At 32.9% G+C, this 21,150-nt stretch overlaps 1 protein-coding gene across 6 annotated transcripts in view; it reads left to right on the forward strand.

The window, feature by feature from the left end:
• Window positions 1-21,150, forward strand: part of unc-13 — a 4,182,017-nt gene that overhangs the window by 2,398,026 nt on the left and 1,762,841 nt on the right. For 5 of the 6 annotated variants that reach the window (XM_067757836.1, XM_067757834.1, XM_067757838.1 and 2 more), the window contains 2 exons: window positions 15,634-15,792; window positions 16,087-16,212. In XM_067757836.1, coding sequence (XP_067613937.1) covers window positions 15,634-15,792; window positions 16,087-16,212 — 285 coding nt within the window. The remainder of the gene's footprint in view (window positions 1-15,633; window positions 15,793-16,086; window positions 16,213-21,150) is intronic. The other variant, XM_067757837.1, reaches the window with a different exon arrangement.

Raw genomic sequence — 21,150 nt, forward strand, 5'->3', positions numbered from 1 at the left:
CCATTACAATATCTGCAATTATTGGGGAGGTTGGTGATCCCATCGGTAATCCTTTTAGTTGTGTATATATTGTTTCATTATATTTAAAATACCGATTATCTTTAATGCAGAACTTTAATATTTCTATGAACATTTTCTTAGGTATTTTCGTATATTTTTCTATTGTTGTCCACTTATTTCTTATTATGTCGAGTGCTAGATGTGTCGGTATACTAGGGAACAATGAAACTGCGTCAAAGGATTTCATCGTCATAAATATAAGAGTTATTGATCTTTTCTTTAAAGTCTTGTGTGTTCTTTATATTATATAATGAACTGGTGGTGACGTTTTTTAAAATATCTGCAACGTATTTGCAGAGTGCGTGTGCTGGTGATCCCGTGGCCGAGCATATCGGTCTTAATGGTGTTCCTTCCTTGTGGATTTTCGGCAATCCATATATCCGTGGTGGTAGTGCCGTTGTAGTCGTAAGTTTATTTCTATCTGCCTTCGAAATTAGTTCCATTTTAAAAAGTTTATCTACAAGACTATTATTTTTATTTTGTAATTTTAAAGTGGGATCTTGTCTCTGAATTCTATACATCGTCAGATCATTTAATATTTCATCCATTTTATTTTTATAGTCATTGAGTTCCATTGCTACTGTTTTGCTTCCCTTGTCAGAAGTTAAAATACGAATCTTGTCATTTTTATTTAGAAATTTACGTGTCCGTCCCACTGTATCTAGTATTGCACGATCTATTGCACTTTGCCGTGTTGTTGTTGTATGATCTTTTATCAATATTGCTAATTTTGTTCGCGCTTCCTCTTGTTGCTCTTTGGTTTTGTGTGTTTGTATTAAATTCTCACCGTCAGCTCTGTATTTGAATAATGGAAAGCTCTTATTTTCTATTGGGATCGCGAACTTTGGACCCTTCGATAATAGAGCTTTTATATCAGCTGGAAATTCTACTTTGTATTTGTTTACAAACCACTCATCGCTTTTGCTGTTGTTGTTAACAAAGATGTCATTTTGTTTATTTCGGAGTTTATCGTGTTTTGTTTCTTGTTTATTTTTCAGTTTCCTTGTCAGTTTGTTGGCAACATTATCTTCTCTCATCATAAATTCTTCGAAGTCATCATCGCTCATTTGCTTCTTCAGTTTTGTTCTTATATTTTCCACCTGCTGTTGTTGTCTTTTTAGTATGATGTGTTTTTGTTGAATAAGTAAACTTAATATTTTCGTGTGGTAGTAATATGTATATCTATCTAAACTTCTGTATATATCTATGTGTGTATCACGGTCAAATGAAAATAATTTATTACATCTAGTCGAATCTGTTATAAATTTTGGAATAAGTTTTGACTTTCTGAATTTTAAAAGATACTTAATACTAGAACTAATTTTCACTAATTTCTTTGATGTAATTTGATACTTATTTATTACTGCCCTTGCTTTTACATAGTTGTTCCTTATTTCTGCATATCCCATTTTGAAGTAATTGTTGTTGGTGTATGCTCACGGCGTGCCTTCCGTTTTTGTAAATATTAGTTTGGCGACCTTTCTATTTCATAAATTTTATTTGCCGGCTTGAGGTCTGATGTTTTGAAAAATAAAACACAGATGTTTTAAATTTTTTACCAATATATTTCGGTTATGCACGATAACCGTCCTCAGGGTGAACTATAAACAAACAGAACATAAAATAACATATAATTTACATCAAACAACAATTAACAATTAATAACAAAACTTCTTAAACATTGAAAACATACATTTTTGACACGTCTTTCCCTTTGTACGTGGAGTTGTTAACTATTTTGGTTTTTTATTAGATGCCTATAGGAGAGCGCGGTGTTGTAGATATTGTACTGGAAGAACTGTTGGACAATGCGATGAACAAATTAGCACGAAAACCAAGATTATTAACTAAATACGTGGACGATCTTTTTGCAATAATCAATGAAAACGAGGTACAAAACATACTTGACGCACTAAATTCTTTTGACAAAAATATTAAATTCACTACGGAACTCGAGGACGACGGAAAATTACCCTATCTAGATTCAATAGTAATACGACGAGGAAATCAACTGAAGTTAATGTGGTATAAGAAGTCCATAACATCGGATAGAATTATAAATTATTATTCTAAACATCCCAAAAACATGATCATAAATACGGCAATGGGCTGTATAAGACGAATGATGAATATTACAGATGACACTTACCATAAGGACATAGAAAATGAAATAAAGATATTGTTAAAAGCCAATGATTTTCCTGATAAAATTATAAAAACTCTTTTAAAAAGATATAAATCACCAAATAGTCAACGTAGAGAGGAAAACCCGAAAATATTCAAGTCGTTAACTTATGTACCTAAATTATCTGAGCGCCTATCAACATCTGACATCTATAATAAAGAAGATATTAAAATAGCTCACAAGCCTATGAGCACTTTAAAAAGTATGTTTAACCAAACGAAATCGAAAATACCGCAAATGGAAAAAAGCAACATTATTTATCAAATCCCGTGTAACGGAAACGACAAAGAATTATGCAACAAAGTATATGTTGGAACAACTAAATCTAAATTAAAGACTCGATTAGCACAACATAAATCAGATTTTAAATATTGTAATGATTTAAATATAAATAACCAAAAAACCGCACTTATGACCCATTGTGCAACGAGAAAGCACTGCCCGAATTTCGAAAAAACAATAGTACTTCAACAAGAACAACAATATGGAAAGAGATTCACACTGGAAATGCTACATATACTAAACACACCAACTAACACAAGAATTAACTACAAAACAGATGTAGCAAACACCGCGCTCTCCTATAGGCATCTAATAAAAAACCAAAATAGTTAACAACTCCACGTACAAAGGGAAAGACGTGTCAAAAATGTATGTTTTCAATGTTTAAGAAGTTTTGTTATTAATTGTTAATTGTTGTTTGATGTAAATTATATGTTATTTTTTGTTCTGTTTGTTTATAGTTCACCCTGAGGACGGTTATCGTGCATAACCGAAATATATTGGTAAAAAATTTAAAACATCTGTGTTTTATTTTTCAAAACATCAGACCACAAGCCGGCAAATAAAATTTATATTATAATTTATTTAATAATTTGGAAAAAATTCAAACGTGACATGAAGACGGACAAGGCCACAGCTGTTTCGATTATACCTTGTAAATATCTTCAAAGCCTTTTTTCCCGGCAGTGGGATTCGAACCCGCACTCCTACGATAGTTGAAATGGTTACAAACGCATTCAGCTGCATCATGCCTTAGTTGTTGTAAAGTTTCGCCATAAGGTGGTCGTAGGAGTGCGGGTTCGAATCCCACTCCCGGGAGAAAAGGCTTTGAAGAGATTTACAAGGTATAATCGAAACAGCTGTCGCCTTGTCCGTCCGGATGTCACGTTGTTTGAATTTTTCCCAAATTATTAAATAAATTATAAAATTAAAAATTGCTTGAAATAAATATTTTCATACATTTAAAGCAATACCGGCAATCCCCGATTAACTCATACAAACAGACACATTAATTCGTTGTAGTTCTATAAATAGATTCGAACCCGCATAAATTATAAAATTAAAATTTGCTTGAAATAAATGTTTCATACATTTAAAGCAATACCGGCAATACCCGATTAACTCATACAAACAGACAACATTTGGTTAGTTCCTTGTAGTTCTATAAATAGAACAAAAACAGCAACAATACCAAGTTTCTCTGAAACCGCCTTACAAACATGCATAACTTCAACACATAATTACATACGAAGTATGTGATGTGTAGAAGATTAATATATGCAAAAGAAGGCAATTAGGAAAAACTTTACAAAAACTAAGGCATGACGTAGCTGAATGCGTTTGTAACCATTTCAACTATCGTAGGAGTGCGGGTCCGAATCCCATCCCCGGGAGAAAAGGCTTTGAAGAGATTTACAAGGTTTAATTGAAACAGATGTCGCCTTGTCCGTCCTGATGTCACGTTGCATTTTGGTTTAATTTACTTCGCACTTATTACAATATGGGCAATTGAGAACAGGTCCAGCTTTACGTCGAACCAAATATTAATTTTAAATCGCATATACTGCGTGATCCCAAAAAATGTTCAGCTCTATGCTAGGCTATTGCTTTATTTTTAAAAAACTTTGTTACAACCTTATATTAATGCAATTGGTGATTCCAATACGACCGCTAATAACAGTCTCAGTATATACTTTCAAAATAGTTCCGGACTTAGAACAAAGTCTGACGTTATCTTGTCGCTTAGCTCGCAACTGGAATATGACGTTTTTGTGATTTTGGAAACGTGGCTCACTGCCGACTTCTTTGATGCTGAATTTTTTGATAACAAACTTTTTGCCGTATTTCGTAAAGGCAGGGACGCTATCGGAACTGGTCGGTCGAGGGATGGTGGTGTCCTCATTGCAGTCCAACGAAAATACTGTTCGTCTTTAATCAATTTGGATAATGTTGACCCACTACTTGATGAGCTTTGTGTATGCATTGGTGTATCTTCTTTTTCCAGTTCGCTGTATATATTTGCTTCGTATATTCCACCGAATAGTGCTGACAGCCTCTATATCGCGCATTCTGATAACATTATAACGTTTGTACACAATAGACTGGGTGAGAACCAGATTTGCGTTTTTCGTGATTTTAATCTTGGTTGCGTTAGCTGGTCAAATAGCTATTCTTGTAATGGTTTGTTCCTAATAATCTATTTTCTTTTCATGAGACTTGTGTTATTGATAATCTACTTAGCTTAAATTTATGACAAATTAACAATTATGTTAACAAGCTCGATAGAATTTTAGATTTAATTTTTGTTGATAATGGTTTGCATCATGATCTATCTGAATGTCTTGATCCAATATTAGGGTTTCATCGTGTTGCTCTGGTTCTGAAAATTAAGTTTTATCACTTTGCACAGATTTCTCCGGAAAAGGAAATGGCTTTTAATTATGCTCTTTGTGATTTTGATCATCTAAATATTATTTGTTCAGATGTTATTTTTACAAATTCAAAGAAATTTTGATAGCCATTTGTTCTACCAATATTCCTGTGATAAAAAGCAAACCATATAAGTTACCTTGATATAACTATCGTTTGAAGAAGTTAAGAAATCTTCGCAATAAATTTTACAAGAAGTATAAGGCAACCGTTTACTGGAAGAGTTTAACTGTCTGGATAAGTTTTTGCATAGAAATTATATTCTTAATATCGAACATAGCATCAACTCTAATCCCAAGGCTTTTTGGAACTTTTTGAAGTCGAAAAAGTCCTATTCTATAATACCATCAACCATTTTTCTTAATGACAAATCAGCTCATACTCCTGTAGATGTGGCAAATTTGTTTGCCGACTTCTTCAAGTCTAATTTTGATAACAATTATTCTGAGTCAGACCTTGATCTCAATTTTTCTTCTGATGCAAATTTATCGTCAGGTTTTGGGTCGCTTCTTCTCACATATGAAGATGTTGCTAATGGTATTTCGAAACTGAAGCCTTCCTCACGTACTGACGTAGATGGAATATCTGCAGTGTTGTTAAGGAATTTTCCAGCTTTGATATTCCCTTTACTAACTATCTTTAACAGATCGCTATCCACGGGTGTCTTTATAGATGCTTGGAAATTGGCTTCCATAACCCCGGTTTTTAAAAGTGGTAGCAAAAACAATGTAAGCAATTATAGACCAATTTCCAAACTATCTACTGTTTCAAAGCTACTTGGATGTATTATTAAGGGCAAAATGTATTTTTCAGTCAAAATTTTAATTGTTCCAAACCAGCAAGGTTTTATTCCGGGGCGCTCTACTGTTTCAAATTTGGCAGTGTTTAGTGAGTATTGTCTATCGGCTTTTTCTAGCAGATGTCAGGTAGACTGTGTCTACACGGATTTTTCGAAAGCCTTTGGCAAAGTGTCTCATAGGATTCTGATTGCGAAGCTTGTGTATCTTGGCTTTCATTCTGGATTTTGGAATTGGCTTAAGTCGCACTTACGTCATAGACCATGCGTGGTTATGGTTGATAATGTCTCCTCTTATTCGTATGTTTGGACATCGGCTGTCCCACAGGGTAGCATTCTTGGTCCATTGCTCTTTGTGTTGTTTATAAATGATATTTCCTCATGCTTTAAGTTCAGTTACTTTTTGCTATATGCCGATGACTTGAAGATATTTTCGAGAGTTACCAATCTAACTGACGTGGCTAAAATTCAATTAGACCTTAATAATATATACTTGTGGTGCCTGAAGTCGCACTTTTCGCTTAATATCAGCAAATGTTTTCATGTTTCTTTTTCAAAATCTAATAATCTTTTAGTATCATCTTACAGTATTTCAGCTCATATTCTACAGATATCCAGTGAAATAAAGGATCTTGGTGTTATTTTTGATGCTAAGCTCTCTTTCAACAGCCACATTGATTTTATAGTATCGAAGTCATATGCTATGCTAGGTTTTCTTAGAAGAAATAGTTCTGATTTCTCAAATCCCTATACATTAAATTTGTTTTACACCACATTTGTACGTCCCTATCTGGAGTATGCAGCCTTTATATGGCGTCCATTTCATCAATTTAGAATAGACAGAATAGAACGTGTTCAAAAAGTGTTTCTTAAATACGCTTTGATTTGCCTTCGCTTCACGGAACCAGTTCCCTCCTACAGGTTTCGATCATTGTTAATAAATCTTAAATCTTTAGAAAAAAAAAGGTTTGTTCTCCCGTTAGCTTTTGTTTTTGGCATTGTACAAGGAACTGTTGACTGTACTTACCTTCTGGAGCGCATTTATCTTAAAGTCCCGCAAAGGACACTGCGATTTTCAAATATTTTTCATTGCCAAAACTTTAAGACAAACTATCTTCGGAACGCCTCTTTGTCAAAGGCTGTTAATGAATTCAATATAATCTCTAATTCTATCCATATTGATTTTTCGGTCTCGAAATCATATTTTCTTTATACTTTAAATTTTATATAATCAATTAATATGCTAAATTTTATAAATTTTTATTTGCCGGCATGAGGTCTGATGTTTTGGAAAATAAAACACAGATGTTTTAAATTTTTACCAATATATTTCGGTTATGCACGATAACCGTCCTCAGGGTGAAATATGAACAAACAGAAGACAAAATAACATATAATTTACATCAAACAACAATTAATAATTATTAAAAAAACTTCTTAAACATTGAAAACATACATTTTTGACACGTCTTCCCCTTTGTACGTGGAGTTGTTAACTAATTTGGTTTTATTAGATGCCTATAGGAGAGCGCGGTGTTTGCTACATCTGTTTTGTAGTTAATTCTTGTGTTAGTTGGTGTGTTTAGTATATGCAGCATTTCCAGTGTGAATCTCTTTCCATATTGTTGTTCTTGTTGAAGTACTATTGTTTTTTCGAAATTCGGGCAGTGCTTTCTCGTTGCACAATGGGTCATAAGTGCGGTTTTTTGGCTATTTATATTTAAATCATTACAATATTTAAACATTTTAAAAATATGATCATATGTATTTAATTAGCGAGCTTTGCTCATATTGCTTTATACAATGGTTTTTGTAATTGATATTAGAGAAAAATTGTAAGTAGTAACCATCGCCGTTTGTAAACTTACAATTTTTCTCTAATATCACATTTTAAAAATATTTTTATTTGCCTTCAAATATTATAATTTATTAAATTATAATGAGCTCGAGGCAGTTTAAAAAATTGAAACACAGTTTATATTTTTATATTTCAATTTTATTTGGTCGATATTTCGATCTCATTCTGAGATCATCCTCAGGAAACAATTGAATATGTCGGTAAAACATATTCAATTGTTTCCTGAGGATGATCTCAGAATGAGATCGAAATATCGACCAAATAAAATTGAAATATAAAAATATAAACTGTGTTTCAATTTTTTAAACTGCCTCGAGCTCATTAAAATTTTATAAATTACAATATTTAAAATCTGATTTATGTTGTGCTAATCGAGTCTTTAATTTAGATTTAGTTGTTCCAACATATACTTTGATGCATAATTCTTTGTCGTTTCCGTTACACGGGATTTGATAAATAATGTTGCTTTCTTCCATTTGCGGTATTTTCGATTTCGTTTGGTTAAACATACTTTTTAAATTGCTTATAGGTTTGTGTGCTATTTTAATATCTTCTTTATTATAGATGCCAGATGTTGATAGGCGCTCAGATAATTTAGGTACATAAGTTAACGACTTGAATATTTTCGGGTTTTCCTCTCTACGTTGACTATTTGGTGATTTATATCTTTTTAAAAGAGTTTTTATAATTTTATCAGGAAAATCATTGGCTTTTAACAATATCTTTATTTTATTTTCTATGTCATTATGGTAAGTGTAATCTGTAATATTCATCATTCGTCTTATACAGCCCATTGCCGTATTTATGATCATATTTTTGGGATGTTTAGAATAATAATTTATAATTCTACCCGATGTTATGGACTTCTTATACCACATTAACTTTAGTTGATTTCCTCGTCGTATTACTATTGAATTTAGATAGGGTAATTTTCCGTCGTCCTCGAGTTCCGTAGTGAATTTAATATTTTTGTCAAAAGGATTTAGTGCGTCAAGTATGTTTTGTACCTCGTTTTCATTGATTATTGCAAAAAGATCGTCTACGTATTTAGTTAATAATCTTGGTTTTCGTGCTAATTTGTTCATCGCATTGTCCAACAGTTCTTCCATTACAATATCTGCAATTATTGGGGAGGTTGGTGATCCCATCGGTAATACTTTTAGTTGTGTATATATTGTTTCATTATATTTAAAATACCGATTATCTTTAATGCAGAACTTTAATATTTTTATGAACATTTTCTTAGGTATTTCCGTATATTTTTCTATTGTTGTCCACTAATTTCTTATTATGTCAAGTGCTAGATGTGTCGGTATACTAGGGAACAATGAAACTGCGTCAAAGGATATAATCTTTTCATCGTCATAAATATAAGAGTTATTGATATTTTCTTTAAAGTCTTGTGTATTCTTTATATTATATAATGAACAGGTGGTGACTTTTTTGAAATATCTGCAACGTATTTGCAGAGTGCGTGCGCTGGTGATCCCGTGGCCGAGCATATCGATCTTAATGGTGTTCCTTCCTTGTGGATTTTCGGCAATCCATATATCCGTGGTGGTAGTGCCGTTGTAGTCGTAAGTTTATTTCTATCTGCCTTCGAAACTAATTCCATTTTAAAAAGTTTATCTACAAGACTATTATTTTTATTTTTTAATTTTAAAGTGGGATCTTGTATCTGAATTCTATACATCGCCAGGTCATTTAATATATCATTCATTTTATTGTTATAGTCATTGAGTTCCATTGCTACTGTTTTGTTTCCCTTGCCAAAAGTTAAAATACGAATCTTGTCATTTTTATTTAGAAATTTACGTGTCCGTCCCACTGTATCTAGTATTGCACGATCTATTGCACTTTGCCGTGTTGTTGTTGTATGATCTTTTATCAATATTGCTAATTTTGTTCGCGCTTCCTCTTGTTGCTCTTTGGTTTTGTGTGTTTGTATTAAACTCTCACCGTCAGCTATGTATTTGAATAATGGAAAGCTCTTATTTTCTATTGGGATGGCGAACTTTTGGACCCTTCGATAATAGAGCTTTTATATCAGCTGGAAATTCTACTTTGGTTTCGTTTACAAACCACTCATAGCTTTTGCTGTTGTTGTTAACCAAGATGTCATTTCGTTTATTTCGGAGTTTATCGTGTTTTGTTTCTTGTTTATTTTTCAGTTTCCTTGTGAGTTTGTTGGCAACATTATCTTCTCCTATCATAAATTCTTCGAAGTCGTCATCGCTCATTTGCTTCTTCAGTTTTGTTCTTATATTTTCCACCTGCTGTTGTTGTCTTTTTAGTATGACGTGTTTTTGTTGAATAAGTAAACATAATATTTGCGTGTGGTAGATATATGTATATCTGTCTAAACTTCTGTATATATCTATGTTTGTATCAGGGTCAAATGAAAATAATTGATTACATCTAGTCGAATCTGTTATAAATTTTGGAATAAGTTTTGACTTTCTGCATTTTAAAAGAAACTTAATACTAGATCTAATTTTCACTAATTTCTTTGATGTAATTTGATACTTATTTATCACTGCTCTTGCTTTTGCATAGTTGTTCCTTATATCTGCATATCCCATTTTGAAGTAATTATTGTTGGTGTATGCTCACGGCGTGCCTTCCGTTTTTGTAAATATTAGTTTGGCGACCTTTCTATTTCATAAATTTTAATTTGCCGACTTGAGGTCTGATGTTTTGGAAAATAAAACACAGATGTTTTAAATTTTTACCAATATATTTCGGTTATGCACGATAACCGTCCTCAGGGTGAACTATAAACAAACAGAACACAAAATAACATATAATTTACATCAAACAACAATTAACAATTATTAACAAAACTTCTTAAACATTGAAAACATACATTTTTGACACGTCTTTCCCTTTGTACGTGGAGTTGTTAACTATTTTGGTTTTATTAGATGCCTATAGGAGAGCGCGGTGTTTGCTACATCTGTTTTGTAGTTAATTCTTGTGTTAGTTGGTGTGTTTAGTATATGCAGCATTTCCGGTGTGAATCTCGTTCCATATTGTTGTTCTTGTTGAAGTACTATTGTTTTTTCGAAATTCGGGCAGTGCTTTCTCGTTGCACAATGGGTTATAAGTGCGGTTTTTTGGTTATTTATATTTAAAACATTACAATATCAAATTTATTTTATCAAATCCCGTGTAACGGAAACGACAAAGAATTATGCAACAAAGTATATATTGGAACAACTAAATCTAAATTAAAGACTCGATTAGCACAACATAAATCAGATTTTAAATATTGTAATGATTTAAATATATAAACCAAAAAACCGCACTTATTACCCATTGTGCAACGAGAAAGCACTGCCCGAATTTCGAAAAAACAATAGTACTTCAACAAGAACAACAATATGGAAAGAGATTCACACTGGAAATGCTACATATACTAAACACACCAACTAACACAAGAATTAACTACAAAACAGATGTATGAAACACCGCGCTCTCCTATAGGCATCTAATAAAACCAAACTAGTTAACAACTCCACGTACAAAGGGAAAGGCGTGTCAAAAATGTATGTTTTCAATGTTTAAGAAGTTTTAATAATTGTTAATTGTTTTTTGATGTAAATTATATGTTATTTTGTGTTCTGTTTGTTCATAGTTCACCCTGAGGACGGTTATCATGCATAACCGAAATATATTGGTAAAAATTTAAAACATCTGTGTTTTATTTTCCAAAACATCAGACCTCAAGCCGGCAAATAAAAATTTATGAAATAGAAAGGTCGCCAAACTAATATTTACAAAAACGGAAGGCACGCCGTGAGCATACACCAACAACAATTACTTCAAAATGGGATATGCAGAAATAAAGAACAACTATGAAAAACAAGAGCAGTGATAAATAAGTATCAAATTACATCAAAGAAATTAGTGAAAATTAGATCTAGTATTAAGTTTCTTTTAAAATGCAGAAAGTCAAAACTTATTCCAAAATTTATAACAGATTCGACTAGATGTAATCAATTATTTTCATTTGACCCTGAATACATAGATATATACAGAAGTTTAGACAGATATACATATTTCTACCACACGAAAATATTATGTTTACTTATTCAACAAAAACACATCATACTAAAAAGACAACAACAGCAGGTGGAAAATATAAGAACAAAACTGAAGAAGCAAATGAGCGATGACGACTTCGAAAAATTTATGATGAGAGAAGATAATGTTGCCAACAAACTCACAAGGAAACTGAAAAATAAACAAGAAACAAAACACGATAAACTCCGAAATAAACGAAATGACATCTTGGTTAACAACAACAGCAAAAGCGATGAGTGGTTTGTAAACAAAACCAAAGTAGAATTTCCAGCTGATATAAAAGCTCTATTATCGAAGGGTCCAAAGTTCGCGATCCCAATAGAAAATAAGAGCTTTCCATTATTCAAATACATAGCTGACGGTGAGAATTTAATACAAACACACAAAACCAAAGAGCAACAAGAGGAAGCGCGAACAAAATTAGCAATAGTGATAAAAGATCATACAACAACAACACGGCAAAGTGCAATAGTTCGTGCAATACTAGATACCGTGGGACGGACACGTAAATTTCTAAATAAAAATGACAAGATTCGTATTTTAACTTCTGACAAAGGAAACAAAACAGTAGCAATGGAACTCAATGACTATAACAATAAAATGAATGATATATTAAATGACCTGACGATGTATAGAATTCAGAGACAAGATCCCACTTTAAAATTACAAAATAAAAATAATTGTCTTGTAGATAAACTTTTTAAAATGGAATTAATTTCGAAGGCAGATAGAAATAAACTTACGACTACAATGGCACTACCACCACGGATATATGGATTGCCGAAAATCCACAAGGAAGGAACACCATTAAGACCGATATGCTCGGTCACGGGATCACCAGCACACGCACTCTGCAAATACGTTGCAGATATTTTAAAAAACGTCACCACCAGTTCATTATATAATATAAAGAACACACAAGACTTTAAAGAAAAGATCAATAACTCTTATATTTATGACGATGAAAAGATTATATCCTTTGATGCCGTTTCATTGTTCCCTAGTATACCGACACATCTAGCACTTGACATAATAAGTAATAAGTGGACAACAATAGAAAAATATACGAAAATACCTAAGAAAATGTTCATAGAAATATTAAAGTTCTGCATTAAAGATAATCGGTATTTTAAATATAATAAAACAATATATACACAACTAAAAGTATTACCGATGGGATCACAAACCTCCCCAATAATTGCAGATAGAACTGTTGGACAATGCGATGAACAAATTAGCAATAAAAATTAGATTATTAACTAAATACTTGGACGATCTTTTTGCAATAATCAATGAAAACGAGGAACAAAACATACTTGACGCACTAAATTATTTTGACAAAAATATTAAATTCACTACGGAACTCGAGGACGACGGAAAATTACCCTATCCATATTCAATAGTAATACGACGAGGAAATCAACTAAAGTTAATGTGGTATAAGAAGTCCAGAACATCGGGTAGAATTATAAATTATTATTCTAAACATCCCAAAAAACATGATCATAAATACGGCAATGGGCTGTATAAGACGAATGATGAATATTACAGATGACACTTACCATAATGATATAGAAAATGAAATAAACATATTGTTAAAAGCCAATGATTTTTCTGATAAAATTATAAAAACTCTTTTAAAAAGATATAAATCACCAAATAGTCAACGTAGAGAGGAAAACCCGAAAATATTCAAGTCGTTAACTTATGTACCTAAATTATCTGAGCGCCTATCAACATCTGACATCTATAAAAAAGAAGATATTAAAATAGGACACAAACCTATAAGCACTTTAAAAAGTATGTTTAACCAAACGAAATCGAAAATACCGCAAATGAAAAAAGCAACATTATTTATCAAATCCCGTGTAACGGAAACGACAAAGAATTATGCAACAAAGTATATGTTGGAACAACTAAATATAAATTAAAGACTCGATTTGCACAACATAAATCAGATTTTAAATATTGTAATGATTTAAATATAAATAACCAAAAAACCGCACTTATGACCCATTGTGCAACGAGAAAGCACTGCCCGAATTTCGAAAAAACAATAGTACTTCAACAAGAACAACAATATGGAAAAAGATTCACACTGGAAATGCTACATATACAAAACACACCAACTAACACAAGAGTTAACTACAAAACAGATGTAGCAAACACCGCGCTCTCCTATAGGCATCTAATAAAACCAAAATAGTTAACAACTCCACGTACAAAGGGAAAGACTTGTCAAAAATGTATGTTTTCAATGTTTAAGAAGTTTTAATAATTGTTAATTGTTGTTTGATGTAAATTATATGTTATTTTGTGTTCTGTTTGTTCATACTTCACCCTGAGGACGGTTATCGTGCATAACCGAAATATATTGGTAAAAATTTAAAACATCTGTGTTTTATTTTCCAAAACATCAGACCTCAAGCCGGCAAATAAAAATTTATGAAATAGAAAGGTCACCAAACTAATATTTATGCTAAATTTTATTTACTCATAGTCTGTAAGAATATTTTTCATATTCGTAGACTAATTGAAATAAATAAATATAAATAAATAAATAAATATAAGTTATGAAAAAACATGTGAACGCCTCCCCATTTTTAATCCGAAAATTATACATATAAAAATCTCATTTCTGTACCACACATACATAGTAAATCTCACTTCACGCTTTTTACACTGAATTTGATTATTCTGCTAATAACTTAAATTTAATCATAGGTAATTTTATTTTGTGTAAACTATTAATGGTAAATTATCCCCCCTTCTACTAATGTAACATAAAATATTTGTCGTTAAAAAATTATTTTCTAATTTATAGTTGCGTTAACTGTAAGAGTGAGTTTTTGAGTTTTTTTCAAACTATTATTTATTTCTAATTCTTTAGTTGGATTTATGTTGCTTAAAGATTTCCATGTTTTCTAGTACGTTCAAACGTCGACCATTTGCTTGCACGTGAAGGACCTTGACTGATTAATTTTTGCGACTAAAGAAAATTTTGAATAAAAAATTCCGTGATGCTAATTTGCCTATATTCTTATTTGGGCTAAAATGGGAAATCGATAAAAAAGCCATTGCAAAGTAACATAAAATTTAATCCTCCGTAGCTTGTTTGCGTTTGTGTTCGTCTCTCTTCAGTAAAAATATAGTTAGGGTCCTTTTCGCCAAATGGTCACATGGTCAAACGGAAATTCCCTAAATGATCACTAAAGCAAATTTTGAAGGGCCCTAAAGTCAATTGGCCCTACGGGAACTTTAAGTGGCCAATTCGCCTTATGATCAATTCAAATGGCCAAAAGTAAATTGACCTTAAAACCAATTCAAGTGACGATAAGGTAAATTGGCTTCCTGGCCCCTGTGAAGTGGTCATAAGGTCAATTATTGCATTGTCATCAATCCTTGATACGTGTGCAAAACTTCAATTGAACTTATGGCCATTTGAAGTTGTCAAGGTCAATTGACTTTATGTCATTCGAGCTAATGTCGTCCTACTATCAAATTATTGCTTTGCCATCGATCCTTGATACCTGCGAAAAGTTTCAATTAACCTTATGGCCATTCTAAATAAGGTTTATTGACCTTATGTTCGTTGACCTGTTGTCACCTCACTGTCAAATTATTGCATTGCCATCGGTCCTTCATACGTGCGCAAAGTTTCAATTAAACTTTTGGCCATTTGAAGTGGTCATAAGGTCAATTGACTTTATATTCCTTGAGCTTATATCACCCCACCCCCAAATTATTGTATTATCATCGGCCCTTGATACGTATGCAAAGTTTTAAATTTATCAAAATTCTGGAAGTGGGTGAAAATTATGCTCAAAAATTCATATCCACATACTAACCGAGCTAATAAAAGCTAGGTAAAAAACATTATGGATATTAGTTTTAGCAATGTAGTAATAATATATGTTTAATGTATTTCTTCCTTAGAAAGAAAAATTTGTGAAGTTATTGGATCAGCTGCACAATTCACTGCGTATAGATCTCTCGATGTACCGAAACAACTTTCCTGCATCGAGCCAAGAAAAACTAATGGATCTCAAATCCACTGTAGACTTACTGACAAGCATAACATTCTTCCGCATGAAGGTATATTGGTTTTATAAACGGTTAAACACATCGAGTACCTAGATCTAAGGAGAATTAGCTCAAAAATGTATAGAGAATATTGAAATAAGAATACTACCATCCTCGTTAATTTAATTCACGCCGAACTGTATAAATTACTCTAATAACGAAAATTGTTAGGGCAATAACTTGGTAAAAACTTGAAATTACATTGGCGTGTATTCGATGGAAGCCAATATTTGTGCATTATGAGTTGAGTTAGATCTAGGTCTGCGACATGTGAAGTTTTTCGCTCATCCGTTTAATTTATTTCAGGTGCAAGAGCTTTCAAGCCCGCCCAGGGCAAGTACTGTAGTGAAGGATTGCGTAAAAGCATGTCTCAGATCTACTTACCAATTTCTGTTTGAAAATTGTTATGAACTTTATAACCGAGAATTTCAGGTAAGACATAAGCTTTACATGTAAATTTGGATCCGAAAGTAACATTTATTTTAATTATCTATCTAAATAAAATTATTAATTGTGGTCTCATTTGATAAAGTTTACGGTAGAAAATTATATTATCTCGCTTAAGACTAACGAAACTTATATTCAGCAGCACAGATAAAATTTTGTTAAACAATTTTTGTTTAAATATTATTCAGGAGAGGTTCAAACCCCAAAATGCAATACACAAACACAAAATCCCCCAAAATCAAAATACACAAATTCAAAATTCCTAAATTCAAAATCCCCAAATAAAAAAGGGACGGCCCCTAAATCCCCAAAAAAAATCCCCAAACACAGAATCCGCAGTTAAAAAAAAAATCCCAAATACATAATTCCCAAATTTAAAATCCCATAACCAACCCAATCCAAATCCAATCCCCCACACAAAATCCCCGCACTTTTTTGGCGCTAAATCCCCAAACCTTTTTTGAGGGAATATCAAAAAACCTCGAACACAAAATCACAAAAATTTTTATTAAATCATAAAGTAAAGTTCTGACGCGTATAAATATAATTACGCATTTATATGTATGTAAGTATGACTATAAGCATAAAGTGAAATGATGGGGAATAACCTAACGGTACACGTTCTATTTGCATTGTGTTTTCACATCTTCTTTCTGTTCTAACCATGTCAATGTTATATTGCGAATTTGAAAAGAACTACTCATGTACATCAGTGGCACAGAGGCTTAGATCTTCAACTACCATGTAAAAGTCGTCGGTTCAATGCCAGATCACGGATTTAAATTTTATTTTATTTTTATTTAATTTTGGAAGGCGAGGTTTATAAATTTATTATTAACAATTCTGTGAAAAAATATAAAAAAATTTAAATGAAAAACCTAGATCTGGCAGTGAACCGACGATGAGAAACTATCGCAAAATTAGCAAAATATCATGAATATAGCTATTGAATAGAAGGAAACTACGAAAGCAAACTGCAAAAGATTTCATAATAATTGAAAAAAGAATAATTCAAAACGTTACATATCTCCTTCTTCTTGGAGATAAAAGTCCGTTAAAGTATAAACATTGTTTGTCAAATGAATTTCTATCGCCTTATTAACTGCAAAATATATCGAATCAGTTACTTGGCGATAGACGATAAAATTATCAGGAAACTGCTGGCAGGGTTTTGTAATGTAATTTATACATAATAATAGTTTAAAAAAACTAAAAAAACACGCTTTTGTAGCTAACCGAACTAAAAAATAGAAAATAATTTTCAATTAAAAAGAGTTTATATAACAGTAGTAGAAGGTCAAACAATCATTTATAGTTAATCACCTCAAAATAAAATTATAATAAAATTTAAGTTATTAACAGAATAATTTAATTCAGATTAAAAAGCGTGGGGTGCATTTGACTACATTTCATATCTTTCCTCTCAGATAGTTGCCAATAGAATGATTGTAACATTCAATATCAAGCACCCCACGCTTTTTACTGTGAATTAATTTATTCTGTTAATAACTTAAATTTTATTATAATTTTATTTTAAGGTGATTAACTATAAATGATTGTTTGACCTTCTACTACTGTTATATAAACTCTTTTTAATTGAAAATTATTTTCTAATTTTAGTTCGGTTAGCTATAAAAGCGTGTTTTTTTAGTTTTTTTAAACTATTACTTATTTTTAATTTTTTAGTTCAAGTAATTTTAAAAGTTTTAGTCGAGAGTGATGAAACCTCGAAACGCCAGCGGTCCATGGATGAGTCCAACCCCACGGCACCGAAAATGGCCAAAACGCAGGGAGGCTGGACGTGGTTTTTCGCCGAAATTGCCAAGGGTCGGCAGATCATTGTCATTATAGACGAGAGCATCGAAGATGGCAGGATCCCGACAAATTAAATTAAATTTTATTAATAACTTAATTAACTATCGTTAAACTTATGTCACCACACCATCACATTAATGCATTGTCATCGAGCCTTGATACGTGTGCAAAGTTTCAATCAAACTTATGGCCATTCAAAGTGGTAATAAGGCCAATTGACCTTATGGCCGGTGACCTTATGTCACCACACCATCACATTAATGCATTGTCATCGAGCGTTGATACGTGTGCAAAGTTTCAATCAAACTTATGGCCATTCAAAGTGGTAATAAGGCCAATTGACCTTATAGCCGTTGACCTTATGTCACCAAACCATCACATTAATTCATTGTCATCGAGCTTTGATACGTGTGCAAAGTTTCAATCAAACTTATGGCCATTCAAAGTGGTAATAAGGCCAATTTACGTTATGGCCGTTGACCTTATGCCACCACACCATCACATTAATGCATTGTCATCAAGCCTTGATATGTGTGCAAAGCTTCAATCAAACTTATGGCCATTCAAAGTGGTAATAAGGCCAATTGACCTTATGGCCGTTGACCTTATGTCACCACACCATCACATTAATGCATTGTCATCGGTCCTTGATACGTATGCAAAGTTTCAAATTAATCAGACTTCTAGAAACCTGTGAAAATTAAGCTCAAAGATTCCGTTACATACAGGCCAAGCTAATAAAAGCGTGTTAAAATATATGTATGTACATATGTATTTATAATTTGTAAAAACAAAAAAAAAATGTTCCGGAGTTTATCTGCAATGCAATGAATTTTGAATTTTTTTTGTTATGTAAATACTGTATTTATAAGTTATTGCGTTGCACTGTATTTTCTTTAATGTGCCCATTAAATAATTGTGATATCATCAATATTGGAGTGCTAATTTGGAAATAGAATAAATATAACTATTCTTTTTCTGTGTGAAAAACATTCAAATTAGGTTTAAAATTGCGGCGAAAATGTGGATTACGTGTTGGGGATTGATTTGGGGATTTTGATTATGGGATTTTGATTTGGGGATAAAGGGGGTAACCCAATAAAAAACCCCAATATAGCAATCCCAAGCCGGCGTCAGTGCAGAATACAGCCTCATCAGCTAACGAAAAAATTAAATAGGAGGATTCTAGAAGCAGATTTAAAATATTATCTTAAATGCTGCGCCGATACAATAATAGTGTGCCCACGCAAAAAGGTGCTCTGCGCAAAGATACTGCGGATCGCGTAGCCGGTGTTGGATCGATTGAGGGTTATTTTCTTGAATCTCGGCCGAAGGCCCCAGCGCAGAAAGATGTTCTGCGCAGAAATACTGTGGATCCCTGTTATATTTTGCACTGTTTAAATACTGCTGCGTTCATGATTGCTGAATTAATTGTGTATCTGCAATGTTTTGTCGGATCCTCTTCACACCAAATCAAAGGAAAATTTATATCCTATTTAGTTAACTGAAAATAAATTAAAAAAACTTTAATAATGAATTGCTGCTGTTCTCAGTAAAAGGTATGGAGCATACTCGATCCAAGTGAGTACTTCGGAATTTTTAGCAAAAGTCAATTTTGAATTTAATAGAAAACAAATAAGGAAGTTAAAGTTTGGACGAAACCGAACATTATATGCCCATTTGTATGCTGTTACATATATTTTGAGGATATATTTAAAGAGAAACGTCAGGAACATTAAATGATTTAAAAGATTTTTGATCGACTTATGGCGTTAAAAAAATTTTAGTTAGAAAAGTTTTTCTAAAAGGAGTCGCCTCTCGGCAGTGGTTTGGTAAACACTCCGAGTGTATTTCTCCCATGAAAAGCTTCCCAGTGAAAATTCGTCATCCTTGCAGATGCCGTTCGGAATAGTCATGAAATATGTAGCTCGAAGCAAATTGGAAGATAAGATGGGTCTAAATCTCCTCGGAGGTAAATCGCCTAAAGTATTTTTTATGGCATTAAACGTTTTTTGGATAGATTAACTGAATATAATTTATTTACTTTGCAGTGCCATATCTCTACTGGTTGTTGTTGTTGTAACAGTGATTCGCCCCATCCAATAGGTGCGACCACTCACACATTGTCATCAATATCCTCTAAAGGTAGTTTAATGAAACCTGCAGTTTCTACAGAGGTGGACCACAGAGTAAGGGGTGTTTAGGTTAGGTTAGGTTAAGAGGGCGTGCGTGGGTATTACCCACACTTCCACTCGGAGACATTTTTGTCCATCGTGAGTGCCCTCAGTAAGTGCAGGGTGGCGGCATATTCCTTTATCCCAATTACCTCCTAGTGGTCCTCAACGAACCACTTGCTCAACGAATCTTGCGATCGATTTTCGAGCAACTTCCCGATGAGCTAGAGACATGAAACTTGGTCCGTAAGTCAGAACCCAGTGACAATGCAATATTTTGTCAAAAAAAGTTCTGCTAGGTGGCGCATGGATCGAGATATTGAGAAAACTAATTTTAAATTGGGAATCTTGTAATCGATTTTTAACTAACTTCCTGGATATTTAGAGACTTGAAACCTGAAATATAGTTTAAAACTCGGTGACGGTGCAATGCTTGATCAACAAATTTGAGCTACGTAACGCACAAGTCGAACTATTTAGAAGATTGGGCCATACCTTTATGGCTAGCCTCCTGAGTGTTGCAGGCATTGTAGAATTGCACCTCGTTGAAGGCCCAACTCAATGCACGTCTTTGCATACTTTTAGGCGTACGCGACTTTCACTACGATTCTTTTAGACTTTCAGGCGTGTGCGAATTTCACCACGATTTTCAGCTGTGCAAACTAAGTAGCTGACAAACGAGGTGGAATTCTCTTGTTATGATGCGAGGTGGAATTCTGTTGTTTTCGCCAGTGTTGTCAGCGAAAATTCAACTAATTCCCTTAACTCTTGGGAATTAACTACGAGGAATATCTTCAAGTTAATTCCGATCGCGGCAGTTAATTTCGGACTACCGTTCGTCTATCAGCCGCCCAACACACTATTCTTTATCATGAAGTTTCTTATACTTTGATTTTCCTTGGTGATTTATTGGGAGCAAAGACCTAGCAAGTGG

Source organism: Eurosta solidaginis, chromosome X (assembly GCF_040869045.1).
Source record: "Eurosta solidaginis isolate ZX-2024a chromosome X, ASM4086904v1, whole genome shotgun sequence".
Taxonomy (NCBI): Eukaryota; Metazoa; Arthropoda; class Insecta; order Diptera; family Tephritidae; genus Eurosta; species Eurosta solidaginis.